The following is a 12,614-nucleotide window of genomic DNA, read 5'->3' on the forward strand; positions in this document are numbered from 1 at the left end:
ACCTCATTAGAAGAGCGTCAAATGATTTTCGGTTCATGTGTGCGGCAAAAGCTGGAGGCTGTCGACTACTCGATGGTGGACGGTCCGTATCGCATAGTCCGTATGGTGGGATTCACAACCCTGACAATGAACCGGGTAGAGGAAGGGGGAACAAGCACTGATGAGCAAACACTTGATAGAAAGAAAAGCTGTCGAATGAACTTCAGTAATTGCTTTTCATGGTCACAAAATCGGAATCAATTCATATTTTAATTTTCCGTCAAACGTTCAATCAAAATCACAAGTTTTTGTTAAAATTTCACCAAAATATCAGCCGAAGAGCAGACATCATGACCAGCTTGCGGGAGATGCAGTTGGATGATCTTTTTAAGTTCAATTCCCTCGTCCTTGACCCTCACACCGAAGTGTACAGCCTGAAGTTCTTCTTGACACATCTCCTGAAGTGGCCGGAGCTCTCACAGATCGCTGTGGCCCCTGGGCCTGGCGGTCGTCGGGTGGGGTACATCTTTGGCAAGTATTTGGAGAGCAAACTCTACGAGTGGCACGGGCATGTATGCGCACTGACCGTATCTGATGATTATCGCCGCACAGGCGTGGCCACACTACTGATGAGACACATCGCCAGGGCGCTGGATGCCAAGGGCGCCCTGTACGTGGATCTCTTCCTGCGCTCCAGCAATAGACCGGCCTTGTCGCTGTACAGCTCCCTGGGATATGTCCTTCGAAGAACCGTACTGGACTACTATCCGGACGAGCCCGTACCGGAGAATGCATACAATATGAGAAAGCCTTTGGCACGTGATGTGCTACGTAGGTCGGTGGCTGTCGTATACACGGTTCCCCAGTGCCTATCGGAGGATGACTCGGGTGACCATTGATCCATAAATCCTGCATAGTATTCGGCATACATTTAAGAATATATTTGTGTACAGCTAATTAAAGAAACTCAATTGCGCTGAATGCTTGGCGGCAGTCGAATTTCCGTTGACGCACAAAGGCAAATCTAAGAGATACAAACATACATAAGTACGGATACAAGCGGATACTTTCACCATAACGCACTTCTCTTCCCTTCTGTGCCAAACAAAATCGAATTGCAAATCGTGTTGTTGTCTTTTCTATTATCAAAAAATGTTTCAACGCAAACAAATTAGAAAAGAATTATGTATATAATTGTGTATAGTGTATGGATAGATATGTAGCTTTTCCCTGATGGCTGAAACACGCGCAATGATTTTCACTTTCCATTTTTCATTTGGCCAGCTTGCGCAACTTGAAACGCACAGAATCCGAAATGAAAATTTGTTGTCATACTCGTATAAACAAACCTCGTCCCCATGTGCCTTCTGACATATATTTTTATGTTTTATCTTTTCCCCTGAGGCGATTTCTTCAAGCTTTTAGTTCAATTTCGGTTCAACGTCGGCCGAGTGCAATGAACTTTTTATGGCATTTTCTTGTGATTTTCTGCTAATGTTTTATTAGTTTTTTTTGTGGAAAAATGTGTGGTACAGGAAACTTTTGTGGTACACATGCATACTTCCTAATCATACCAGGATAGACGGTCCTTCAGATACTCCAGACACTGCTTGATTAGATTGAGTATCACCTGGTATGCGAAGTAGTAAACGTTCGTTGAGAATCCCTTAACCGACAGTCGCTCCACATCTCGGGACAAAGGCATTCGCAATTCAAAGCCATTTTCATCTATATAGTACATGGGCAGGAAGCGGTACTCGACAAATCCCAGCGACTTATATAGCTGGATGGCCGATACATTGCTTTGGCGCACAAAGAGGTCCACATACCAGTCCGAATAGCGCTCCACGATCTCCGTGAAGTGTCCCATCAAGCTCGTTCCCAGGCCCAGGCGTCGATAGTCGGAGGCCACTGCCAACATAGATATGTGTCCGCAAGTTGGATGCAAGTCGGGGCCATTTTCATTTTGTATCTTTTCGTTTTTGTTCACAGCGTGGGTTCCAACCAGTACCCCAATGAGGCGACCATCGGGCGCGACTGCCACCTGGCACAGCGCAGGATTTTCGGTCATTTTCGATAAATAGAAGAGAATACCGTAGCCTTCCACGAATTCTTCAAAGACAATGGAATTGAACTTGAATAGATCATCGGCGACAAGCCCACGAAGTGTAGTCATTTTGACTCGATTTTATACTGAGTAGAAGCCAAATTTTTGATTGACGACACCGAGACTATGACTATTTGAAACCTACTTTGTTTGGAGATGTATATTCTTATATCTGATTATTGTTTCAAGGCTAGAAATATGGTATAGTAGTCCGAACAGAAAGGTGGAACTACATTGCTTGATGATTAAGCATATCCCCATAATTGTTGCATGCTTTCAGGCACATCCCCATAATCGTTGCATACTTTCAGGCATTTTCGAAATTCGTTTAAAGTTTTGTCGATTTATTACATTATTCGCTCTGCATGTCTGCATATCACGTCTTAAACTATATCAACTATTATATTATTTGATATTCTTGTAGATCCAGGGCAGCAGCGACGTGACACGCGTATAGACGCCCGGATATTGACCCTTGCCACAGCCAATGCCCCAGGAAACGATGCCCACCTGTGTGTATCGTCCGCCATCGTTGATGATCATAGGACCACCAGAGTCGCCCTGTGGAATAAAATTAATTTAAACGACAGACACTTACATGGTAATAAGAAGAAACTCACGCTGCAGGAATCCTTGGCGGCCTGGCCAGCACAGATCATCGATTCGATGATGCCCCCGGGCGCTGCACGTCCGTATTTGCGAGCACACTCGGCATTCGCCCAAATGGGTATGTCCACCTTCTGCAGAATCGAGGGTTGGGGCCCGTTCTCCCGCAGACTGCCCCAGCCGGCCACAGTCGCCACTTGGCCGCTGTACGAGCGCGACTGCTGCGACGGAGACGTTGGCAGGCAAATCGGCTGGATCTCGTGGGTGAAGGGCACCGGCTCACTGAGAGTCAGAATAGCCACATCGTTGTGCTAGGAGAAAGAATATATAAAACGATTTATAAAGAATTTATACTTATATTAATAACAGTCACATTGAACTTGGCACCAGACAAAAATTAGTTTGTAGGCCTGGATGAGTAGATTGCCTAATACTTAGCCTTGCAATAGAGCTCCAAAATCTTTTCTAAAAACTAAAAACCTGCGATTTGGTGACTGTGCCCAGGTATCGGTGGCGCAGAATCTGCACTGGAGATGCTCAGTGTCACCACATCGCGGTTTTGGTTAGATTTCAGGGGTATATGGCAAATTCTAAGTCTCGCTCTAAGTCACAATCTAATTTTTGTCGTTCATTCAAAAGTGCACTTCAAGCTGTAGGAATTTGGTTTTAAAATTTGTATTAGCTAAAATGTTCCTTCCTATATTGTAAATCCATCTCACCAGCGTGCTGAACTCGAAGCCTTTGTGCCGCACCAGTCGTTTGATCCTGCGCGAGACATGCTGCACCTCAAAGTCCGTCCGGATATTGTAGTCGCCCAAGTGGGCCGTCAAGGCCGCCACATCCCACGAGGTCATGCTGCAAGACAGGGGGATAAGAAGTAGCTTCGAGCAGATGTTGGAGGTGCAGCCATGGGCGGTGTCTTACCGTGCCACACAATGTGCTGCTGTCAGGATGTGATTGTTGGTTATCAGACTGCCGCCGCAGAACTGCTTGCCCGACTTGAATAGCACCGCTATCCAGGGGAACTCGTGCGGACTGGCGTTAATACCTCCCACAATGCGCTCCTGATCCGGCGAAACCGGATTCTTGTTGCCACACTGCAGCGGCAGGCCCTCGGGACTGGAGCCGCTAACCGGACGTCGCGTGGTCGTCGGCGCAGGCGCCGAGGTCACCGGATAGCTGGGATAAGTGGGACGCTTGGTGGTAGTCGGCCTGGCAGCGGGTCTTGGGGTGGTGCGCTTGGTGCTGGGCACTGTGGTGGGTCTGGGCACTCCGGACGTCGAAGGATGCGTCGGATAGTGGTGGTTGGGTGGATGGGTTGGAAGCGGTGGGGGCCAGCCTCCAGTTGTAGGCGGATGGGTGGGCAGCGGTGGCGGCCATTGGGCTACTGGGCCTCCGGCAAAGGAGCCGAATGGCCACTGATACGGGTAGACGGGTGTGGCCGGCTGGGCGGGCACTGGTATCGTCTCTAGTTCTGGTTCCGCCTCAGGTTCGGGTTCTGGGGCATTAGCCTCGATTGTGTTCACATCCTGAAAGTCCGGCGTGTCCTCTACACTGTTCACATTATCAATGGGATCCTCTGGATGTGGTGTCTCCGCCGGTTGAACCACAGTGTCAACATTGACTGGCTCCTCCTCTGGTTCATCCCCATTTTCGCCCTCATCGGCAGCCGGCGAAGGTCTTTCTGTCGTCGTTGTGGTCGGCAGCGGGAATACTCCGAAAGTGTTGGCATCCATGTCCGTGCAGCAGATGCCGTTGTTGATGCGTCCCAGCTGGTCGAAAAAGTTGCACATATTTCCGCCCAAGCCAAGGGGAGGGTTCTGGGGCCATTGCCGCAGGGCGATGAAGGTCAGCTGGCGGGCCACTCGGTAGTACTGGCGGCAGTTGTTGATGCGGACACAAGCGCCGGCCTGACCCTGTACCGTGAGACACTTGGATCCCTCCCATCCACCAGAGCCGCTAAGACCGCCAAGACCGCCAAGCCCGCCCACTCCGCCCAGGCCACCTTGCAGGAAGAAGAGATTCGGGTCGAAGAAGAGTTGACGCTGTCTCCGACTCAGGCTCGCTGACGAGGGATCTGTAAAAATCATAATGGTTTCAGGGCATTCCGGGCATTCAGGGCAAAAGGAAATGCCATCGATGGGATCCATGACCTCATCTGTGCCTCACTTGAAGTACGTATACCGCTCCGCACTTCAGAGGGTGCTCAAAAGCAAAGTTCGTTGGCCTCTCGAAAGATCTGAGGTTCATACGCAATTGCCTAGCCAAAACTGTGCTCTACTCGAACTCCCTCCTAAGACCCATTTTTTTTTAGCCAATCTGTTGCGCTATTGACAAAGCACCTAAATAAGAGAAAAATGGGTAGAAAAGACAAACCAATATTTACCCAACATTCGTTCACGTTTCGGGTTCTGCGTTTGGGTTACGGGTTTAGGTTTCGGGTCCACGCTCCTCTTCGAGAGTCGAGAGTGATTACTCAATATTTTGACATTTTTCGTTGTCGTTTTTGTTGTTTCCCAGAATATTGACAATAAACTTAAGCTTTTTTCAAACTGAATGGAATGACAATTGCTGTGCCATTTCTTTCCAGAGATGCCCAGCTCACGGCGCTGCACCCTACTGTGACAACTTTCTATTGTCAATTGTCATATATTTGTCAGGTCCATTGGCAGCTTCTTAAAATTGGTCTAGGCCTTTGTCTGGTGAGCGGCTCTTTGTTGCTGCTATTTAGCATGAATTTGCTATTTCCCTAATTTATTACACACTTCTTCTCTGTCTCCGTTTCGGCCCATATACAATATGATAGCCACTCGTAGTCGGAGTTCTGCGGCTGAGCATGAAATTTGCCTAAATAAGCCATTTGGACAGTTTATCTCTTGAGAGATAAGAGCTGTTTACGAGCTGTTAGCTTTTGTGGCGATTAATTTAGACGAGCTTCTTGGTGGCATAAGCCGTTTGTGCCATCGCCGAGGTGTAAACTTAATTGATATTAAATCGAGCATAAAATTCGTTATGTTTCGGATAGGGGAACGGGGCGGGGACCTGGGGAGCCGGGGAGCTGCACGTGGTCTCTGCTTCCCCGACACCACTCGTAATGAAGAATACGTTCAGGGCGTGCCCCGCATCAATAATTAACTTTTTTCTGCACGATTTATTTGCATATTACAAAGCAAGAGAAACACCCAAAACAAAAATGTTAGTCCACTTGTGACTCACTTGAATTGGGATTTTAAGCCTATAGAAAGCCAACCAAAAATTACTCACTTGCCCCAAATAGTGGCTTACATTTTTGTACTTGCATGTTCATTGTTTATCGGACATTTCATTGATGGCCTTTAAATTGTTATGACAAGCTGTCAACTGAAACCAGAGGAACAAATTTGCCTTGATTGATTCCGACACACCTGAAAGTCTGTAAGCTCTCTGGCTGATTGACTGGACTGGCAGCTATATTCGGGACCCCATGTACCTTCGGACTCTAATCGAATCGAAAATATCACAGTGCGTGCTTCCACACAGAAAAGAGATGTTGATGATTTCTTGCGTTGCAGAAACACATTTGTAGATGTGGTTTATAATATTTTCCGTCGGCAAGATAAAGAATTATCTTGTGCCAAACTCTGGTGGGCTTCTTCAGACACACCCAACAACAAGTTGGCAGTGTCTGGTGAACAGACGCAAGCACTTGATGCGCAAGATGCTCAGGAGATTAAACAACATCCAGGGGCAAGTAACAAGTTCAAGGTCTGCCCGACCGTTACAGGTTGCCTGCCGCTGCTTCTGCATCGGGGCGTGTGCATGCAAACCTGAATTCCACGCCAGGACCACTGCAATGTTAAACTGGAGGTCTTTATGGCAGCTCTTAAATTTTATATGACCAAGAGCCATATAAATGATATTTATCGCGATTTGGATTCCGATTGCCATTGCTGTTAACAGCTGCTGAGCAACGAATTGGCCCGAAGTCAAACAAAAATAATTTTTAATGAATATTGCCTGATAATTCAGTGGGAGGTGTCAGATTAAGAGCTTCTATATGGCACTTTTTTATAGGCCAATCCCCAAACCATCCCAAATTAATAGGCTTATGTCGTCGCCCCGAAAACAAACATCATGGCAAATCACGTCTTTCCATCAAAAGAACCTAAAAAGAATGTAATTGTCTAATTGTTGGACATCAATAAAAGAGAATAGATTGCAGGAGACATTGACAGGCGACAGGCGACAGGCCACGACAAGCGCTGAAGTGGAAGTTGATCTGAAAGTCCACGACTGCCCACACAGATCTCTCTCTCTCTCTCTCTCTATATATATCTTTCCATCTTGTTTGCACTAGAAATCTTTGTGTAACTGACACAAAGGGCTGGAATACCGACTTATCCACAGACCGACGATGTTGTAAAGCAAACAACGCCAGGCACACTGCGAACAAATTTCGCATTATCTCTATGGCTGCCATACACCATTTATAGATTTCTGAAGGTCACACAAGTAATACTCGGTGCGTGCCAGGCATGAAATGTGCTGGTCTATCTGAAAAGAGTTCCCCCGATGTCGTTGAACTTATTGGGTGACGTACATTGCGATATATTTGAGAGAAGTCATTGTTAGGGTGTATATAGCTAGATGGTTCTAATTTAGGATACCTTACAGGGGGAATCTTATAGCTTGATCCACCGAATCAATTTGTTTCTAAATGCCACTTTTATCAGTTATGTCTCTATATACGCACATATAACTTTATCTTTGGCTTCGTTCATTTTCACTAAAAACTCTTTCAAGTTCGTGTCTTAATTCTTTTGTTTATCCAGCAAATACAATACAACCATTTTATGTACACCGTAGGTATATTATTAGTTGCACATTTACGTATTTAGCTAAATATTCCAATAGTTAAAATTGGAAAATTCTTTGAAATAATCTTCAAATTCAATTCCTCACTCAAGTATTTTTTTTGGTTCACGTTTTGACACAGGGAATCTGCTCACCTTCCACGGACACACCAATGTTCTCCTCCACTGTGGCATTTACTACGGCAGATCCTGCCTCGGGCGCCGCCTTGATTTCACCATTCTGCCACACAGGCGCTCCTGCAGCTCCTTCCCCGCCAAATACCTCTGGCAGATCCAGATCCACTCCCGAGATTGATTTAAAATGCAACAAATGCGCACAAAGTAATAAAACCCGCAAAAATGCAAACATTTTCGCTGTTGTTTTTGCTGCTGCTGCTGCTGCTGCTGTTATCTTCCCAATTTGTTTTCGTTTTGAACTGGGGATACCATATATAACTTGTCTGCTATATAGTATATAGAACCGCCACAACGAATCGCGACTCGGAATTTCTTTTCGAATGCCAGGCACGTCGCCCCGATGGCATTCACCTGACCACGACTACGACGAAGTTCTTGTTCTGGGTCTCGGACTCGGTTTCGGTTTCGGTCTCGTGCGTTAGACAGGCAGGACCGTCTGCTGGGTAGTAAGGTCCGATCGCTTCTGAGCCAACAGCCGTCTCTGGGGTTTGGTTAACAACTATGCTGCCACACGACAGCAGCGCCAGCGTCGGCGACACCGACAACGACAGCGACAGCGACGCCGACCGCACTGTGGATGTCGGAGCAGCCGAAATGTCGATTCTTCACTGGTTGGGTTTTAGCCAACTTATTGGGCCGGCCGGGCCGGGCCTCCTTCTAATGCACACGCGACGCCAAACGCAATGATGACAACTACCGCTGATCACAGAGCCGACACATCTAAACTAGTTCCAGTAACACCTCCGTTTCCTTTGCCCACCAGCCACCAGGGACAGAGTCTCTTGCAACCCGAATCCGAACACGCACCAACTGGAACTGGAACTGGAACTGAAACTGAAACAGTGGCCGCCTGGAAGTTGTGCGGCTGCACACTAATACTAAAAAAATCCTGCTGCGGCAGCATCTTCTCCTTCCAGAAATTTCATGCACTTGGAGAATCTTACCTCAGAATCTTACCTAAGTGGAACTTCAAGAAATTGTTTGACTGCTTCATATGCATTCATAAATGAAGGTTCTTTGATGACAATTGCAAATTAGTGTAATTTCTTTGAGTGCATTTCTAGATTAAATTTCCATTTAAATTCCGGGGCGCACATTTCCTTTGGTACTTCATTTTCTTCTTGACCACATGAAATAGACCAAAGCCCGTTTGAATTCGTTTTCATTGCCCAGACAGTGGTTCCGCCAGTCTCAGCTGCAGTCCTAGTCCCATCGGCAGACGACGCAAATATGTTTACTAAATAATATGCAAAATTTACGACGTTGGGCGTCCATTGAACTGGCGGCGAGGAGGATGCCGCTCAACTCAGGATTCAATTAAAATCCACATTAATCAGGGCCGAGTCCCAGTCCCCGGCGCACTGTCAACGGATCTAAAAAAGAACTGAGGGCGTCTTGGGGGTTAGAAGTATCACAAATGAAGTCAATTGTTCCCCGAGTCTTGCCCAGATCATTGCAATAAGCACACTTGATCCCCGTTTCAAATGCTGATCGATGGGAAGCTAAGTGTCACGGCCATGGTGGCCCCAGAACCTTTTCGGAATAATTGTGTTTCAATATTTTGCCAACTAATTGTCTGTAATTGGTGCTTTGGGGCACATTCGCCTGTCTGATTGATCGTGAAGTGGGAGTGTTGAATATGGTTTTTGAACAGCGCTTCAATGGGATTGCTCTCGAAATGGGAACGAGATTGGAGTTCACAGCTCAGAGACGAGGAGGAGAAGGGGCAGCCAGTTCAAGAGCCTTTATGAGATGAAAGCTCTGTCAATTGAACTCTGGATACGAGTACATGTCGTACTTATGAATGGAGTAATTAGGTCCTTTATAATGGTATATTTAGGAATTAATGGAATATAAATATAGTATTCTAAAGATCAAATACGCATAGGTATTGATTAGATATTAATGATTAACTGCACTATAAAAAGAATATGAGTAAGAGAAATCAATAGATATCCTTACAAACGAATTACCAAACGAATAACCCTGAAGAGATTAAGTAGCAGATAGCAGCCAGATATGTACGTTCAATATAGGCATTTCCACCAGGCCATAAAAGTTAAAAAGTCAATAGAACCAGATCTCTGTATGCATTCTGTATTTCTGCCCATATTTATATATTTTTTCCAAAAATAACCAGTCAAAAGCTCATTAACAGAGTTTGATACCTATTTCACCTAGTAATCTTTCAGTTAATGTTGCAACTACTTAGAGTTAATGCGGAGGCAACTTGAGAATTAGCATTCAAGTTAAAACAGCATAATTTGTTATTTACACCGACTTCAGTAAAGCATTCGACTCTGTAAGCCATTCCCTTTTAAACTTGACCTTTTAGGGTTTCCGCCCAACCTCCTGAGATGGATTTCTAGCAATCTTTGTTGCAGGTCTCCAAGAGTCCTCTTCAAAAACTCCCTCTCCTCACCAGTAAAGGTTTCTTCGGGAGTACCACAGGGCAGCCATCTAGGCCCCTTACTCTTCACACTCTTTATTAATGACTTGCCTTCGGTATTAAAATATTCTCGAGTACTTAGGTATGCAATCTGATCTAAATAAATTTCAGTCATGGTGTTGTGAAAACATGTTACACCTTAATGCCTCGTTCATTTCATCCTTTTAGTCTCTTGCTGGCTCCATATACCCTTTGTGGTGGTTGTCTTGAGAGAATTACCCTGCTAGATGATCTTGGTGTTAAACCTCGCTAGTTTGTCCGATCTTAGAATACGGCTCCTGTGTATGGTGTATGGTACAAAGTACACCTGGACCGTATAGAATCCGTATAGTAGGCTGTGCTATTAGTGAATCTCCCATCCTTAGTTAACCGTAGAAAAATGCTTGGGTGACATAGACAGCCCTGATCTGTTTGGCCGCATAAACTTCACGATTCCTATTAGACTCACTAGAAAATTTATACCGTTGTTCCTTCCATTTTTCCTTTCCCCCTGGGATCCGCGCGTAACAGCCTTCTGCTAGTGTCACACGGGCCACTTGACGGTGCAGTAATTGCATCGACTCTTGTAAGATGCAGTCATGCATGTCAACGTCCAAGTAATTCTTTAATTGAAGAGAAGTTTGGTGAACTTTTCTTATTATTATTATTTGTATAAATAATAGATTTATTTACACACATTTAGAATTTGAGCTAGGTATAAAAATAGAGATGCAGAGCGCGATAAATCTACATATCTACAAATCTACCATACAGATACAGACTTAAATACATGTAAGAATACTGTTTAAGAGAAATATACACTTACAGCTATGAATAACTGAAGTTTTTGTTCAACTTCTTCAAAGTCCTGGTGCGTGTATCAAATCAAATTTCTATGTTTTGGGCCTTATCATCATTTGAGTAAATGTAAGCCCGGTCGTGAATTCATAGTTCTGCCAAGTGGCCCAAGCAACGCCGCCATGTTTTCCGTCGTCACATTTATAATATTTTCCATTGAGGAAACTGTATTAAAGACAAATTAATATGACAAATGCGTAATAATTAATAGCGTTAGTTCGGCATAAAATATGTGTACCTTTGTCCGCAATTTAAAGAAAACCACCATCCACCTCCCAGAATCTTTGCGCAATTACGTATCTCATCTCTGTCATTGTCGCGGTCCAATGTGGAAAATTTCATGTTCAGATGATATTCAGTTAGTGAATCTCCGGCTGTTCCTGAACATTCTCCCAGCGATTTCAGTTTGTAGCCTTCCTCTTCGCTGCCTACAATGAAATTATCGTAGAGAGCATAGCTGGTTGCTCCATAAACATTTTGGAGTTGGATGTACAACTCGTGAGGCTGGGCCAAGGTCATTAGATGGATTTTTTCCAGTCCCAGGAAGAAGTTCTCCCGCAGGTCTCCGAACCCTATTTTGTAGTCGATCCAAGTCCGATTAAAGTTCTCATGGCAGTTGACTAGTCTCTGGATTACAGTCCAGCCAGATCCAGAAACACTCGAATTACAAGGCACAAGGAATGGTCCTATTCCGGGCAACACTATGGAATGGATATCAGTGGAATCGTTGAATGAGAGACAACTATTTGCCTCCGAGATGTTTTTCGGCTTTTCCTCGGTTCGTTTAAGGGAATTCGCTTGATCCTCCAGTTCTCTGAGGGAATTATTCTTCGATTGCAGTTGAGCCTCTATTGATTGAATCCGAATTTCCATTTTTGAGATCTGCTCTTTCTTGTCATGGATTTCTGACTCACGATCCTTAATTTCTTTCTCCATTTTCAAAATTTCGATTTCCTTCAGATGCAATATAGTCTCCTTGTCCTTCAACTGTTGATCCGAGCTCTTTTGCCTGGCATTCGTCTGTTCTTTGAGAAACTCCAGCTGTTTAATTGCCTGAATTTCCATTGACTTGGCTAGCTCAATCTTGTTTTCCAATTGGGCGATGTAAACATCTTTCTCTCGGATTTCGTCCTTCAGTTCGTTGATGGATGCATCCTTCCCCTGGCATAGGGCAGCGTACCGGAGTAACGGCTTCACAATCGGGTAACAAATGGCGCCACACCGCTCATCGTCCTCATCCCGGGTCATCTCACAGTGCTGGAAACGGATTACCCAACTAATTAGTTTATTTCAATAACAATTTCACAGTGCACTAAGCTCTCACAGCAGTATTCTCGAAGCTATTTTCCGTAGATATAGTGATGTCTCCTTCCACGTGCAGGAAGAAAAGCACTAGAATCCAATATGTTTGCATGACTTTTAATTGAATCACTACTCCCGTTGATAGACTTAAATCAGACTGAATGCAAAATGAAATACTCAAGCATTCTTATATAGCAATTATTGTCCATTAATGCTTATCAATAAATGCCATAAATCATGCTTGCATACGACTTGTCTGTTGATTTCGAGATAACAAATCCCATACAGTATTTACATATATTTA

The 12,614-nt window shown here is 44.9% G+C and overlaps 4 protein-coding genes across 4 annotated transcripts; 1 reads left to right on the forward strand and 3 right to left on the reverse strand.

The window, feature by feature from the left end:
- The first annotated feature begins 311 nt into the window (after positions 1 to 311).
- On the forward strand, positions 312 to 1,091 carry LOC6596251 (N-alpha-acetyltransferase 20). The gene has a single exon (XM_002021744.2). The coding sequence runs from the start codon at positions 330 to 332 to the stop codon at positions 876 to 878; it is 549 nt and encodes a 182-aa protein (XP_002021780.1). The 5' UTR covers positions 312 to 329; the 3' UTR covers positions 879 to 1,091.
- Positions 1,092 to 1,543: 452 nt separating this feature from the next.
- Positions 1,544 to 2,155, reverse strand: LOC6596252 (N-alpha-acetyltransferase 20). Its single transcript, XM_002021745.1, has one exon. It carries the CDS (start codon positions 2,153 to 2,155, stop codon positions 1,544 to 1,546), a length of 612 nt encoding a protein of 203 aa, XP_002021781.1.
- Positions 2,156 to 2,434: 279 nt separating this feature from the next.
- LOC113565470 (serine proteinase stubble) lies at positions 2,435 to 7,897 on the reverse strand. The gene is made up of 5 exons (XM_026987574.1): positions 7,681 to 7,897; positions 3,617 to 4,769; positions 3,412 to 3,547; positions 2,707 to 3,003; positions 2,435 to 2,647 (listed from the first exon to the last, which is right to left on the reverse strand). The coding sequence occupies exons 1-5, from the start codon at positions 7,892 to 7,894 to the stop codon at positions 2,492 to 2,494; spliced, it is 1,956 nt and encodes a 651-aa protein (XP_026843375.1). The 5' UTR covers positions 7,895 to 7,897; the 3' UTR covers positions 2,435 to 2,491.
- A 2,992-nt stretch (positions 7,898 to 10,889) lies between these two features.
- LOC6596254 (ficolin-1) lies at positions 10,890 to 12,401 on the reverse strand. Its single transcript, XM_026987564.1, has 4 exons — positions 12,333 to 12,401; positions 11,923 to 12,265; positions 11,247 to 11,856; positions 10,890 to 11,173 (listed from the first exon to the last, which is right to left on the reverse strand). Exons 2-4 carry the CDS (start codon positions 12,254 to 12,256, stop codon positions 11,044 to 11,046), a joined length of 1,074 nt encoding a protein of 357 aa, XP_026843365.1. The 5' UTR covers positions 12,257 to 12,265; positions 12,333 to 12,401; the 3' UTR covers positions 10,890 to 11,043.
- Positions 12,402 to 12,614: the final 213 nt, after the last annotated feature.

Source organism: Drosophila persimilis, unplaced genomic scaffold (assembly GCF_003286085.1).
Source record: "Drosophila persimilis strain 14011-0111.01,24,50 unplaced genomic scaffold, DperRS2 tig00000124-arrow-pilon, whole genome shotgun sequence".
Classification (NCBI taxonomy): domain Eukaryota; kingdom Metazoa; phylum Arthropoda; class Insecta; order Diptera; family Drosophilidae; genus Drosophila; species Drosophila persimilis.

Excerpts from the sequence above, each read along its gene's own strand:
- LOC6596252 (XM_002021745.1), bottom strand. The coding sequence starts at position 2,155 with ATGACTACACTTCGTGGGCTTGTCGCCGATGATCTATTCAAGTTCAAT.
- LOC113565470 (XM_026987574.1), bottom strand. The coding sequence starts at position 7,894 with ATGTTTGCATTTTTGCGGGTTTTATTACTTTGTGCGCATTTGTTGCAT. Across the intron at positions 3,004-3,411 it reads GCTTCGAGTTCAGCACGCTG|CACAACGATGTGGCTATTCT; the intron begins GTGAGATGGATT and ends TCTTTCTCCTAG. Across the intron at positions 2,648-2,706 it reads CCGCCAAGGATTCCTGCAGC|GGCGACTCTGGTGGTCCTAT; the intron begins GTGAGTTTCTTC and ends TTTATTCCACAG.
- LOC6596251 (XM_002021744.2), top strand. The coding sequence starts at position 330 with ATGACCAGCTTGCGGGAGATGCAGTTGGATGATCTTTTTAAGTTCAAT.
- LOC6596254 (XM_026987564.1), bottom strand. The coding sequence starts at position 12,256 with ATGACCCGGGATGAGGACGATGAGCGGTGTGGCGCCATTTGTTACCCG. Across the intron at positions 11,857-11,922 it reads GGAGAAAGAAATTAAGGATC|AGGCTCAACTGCAATCGAAG; the intron begins GTGAGTCAGAAA and ends TTCAATCAATAG. Across the intron at positions 11,174-11,246 it reads TCTTTAAATTGCGGACAAAG|TTTCCTCAATGGAAAATATT; the intron begins GTACACATATTT and ends TCTTTAATACAG.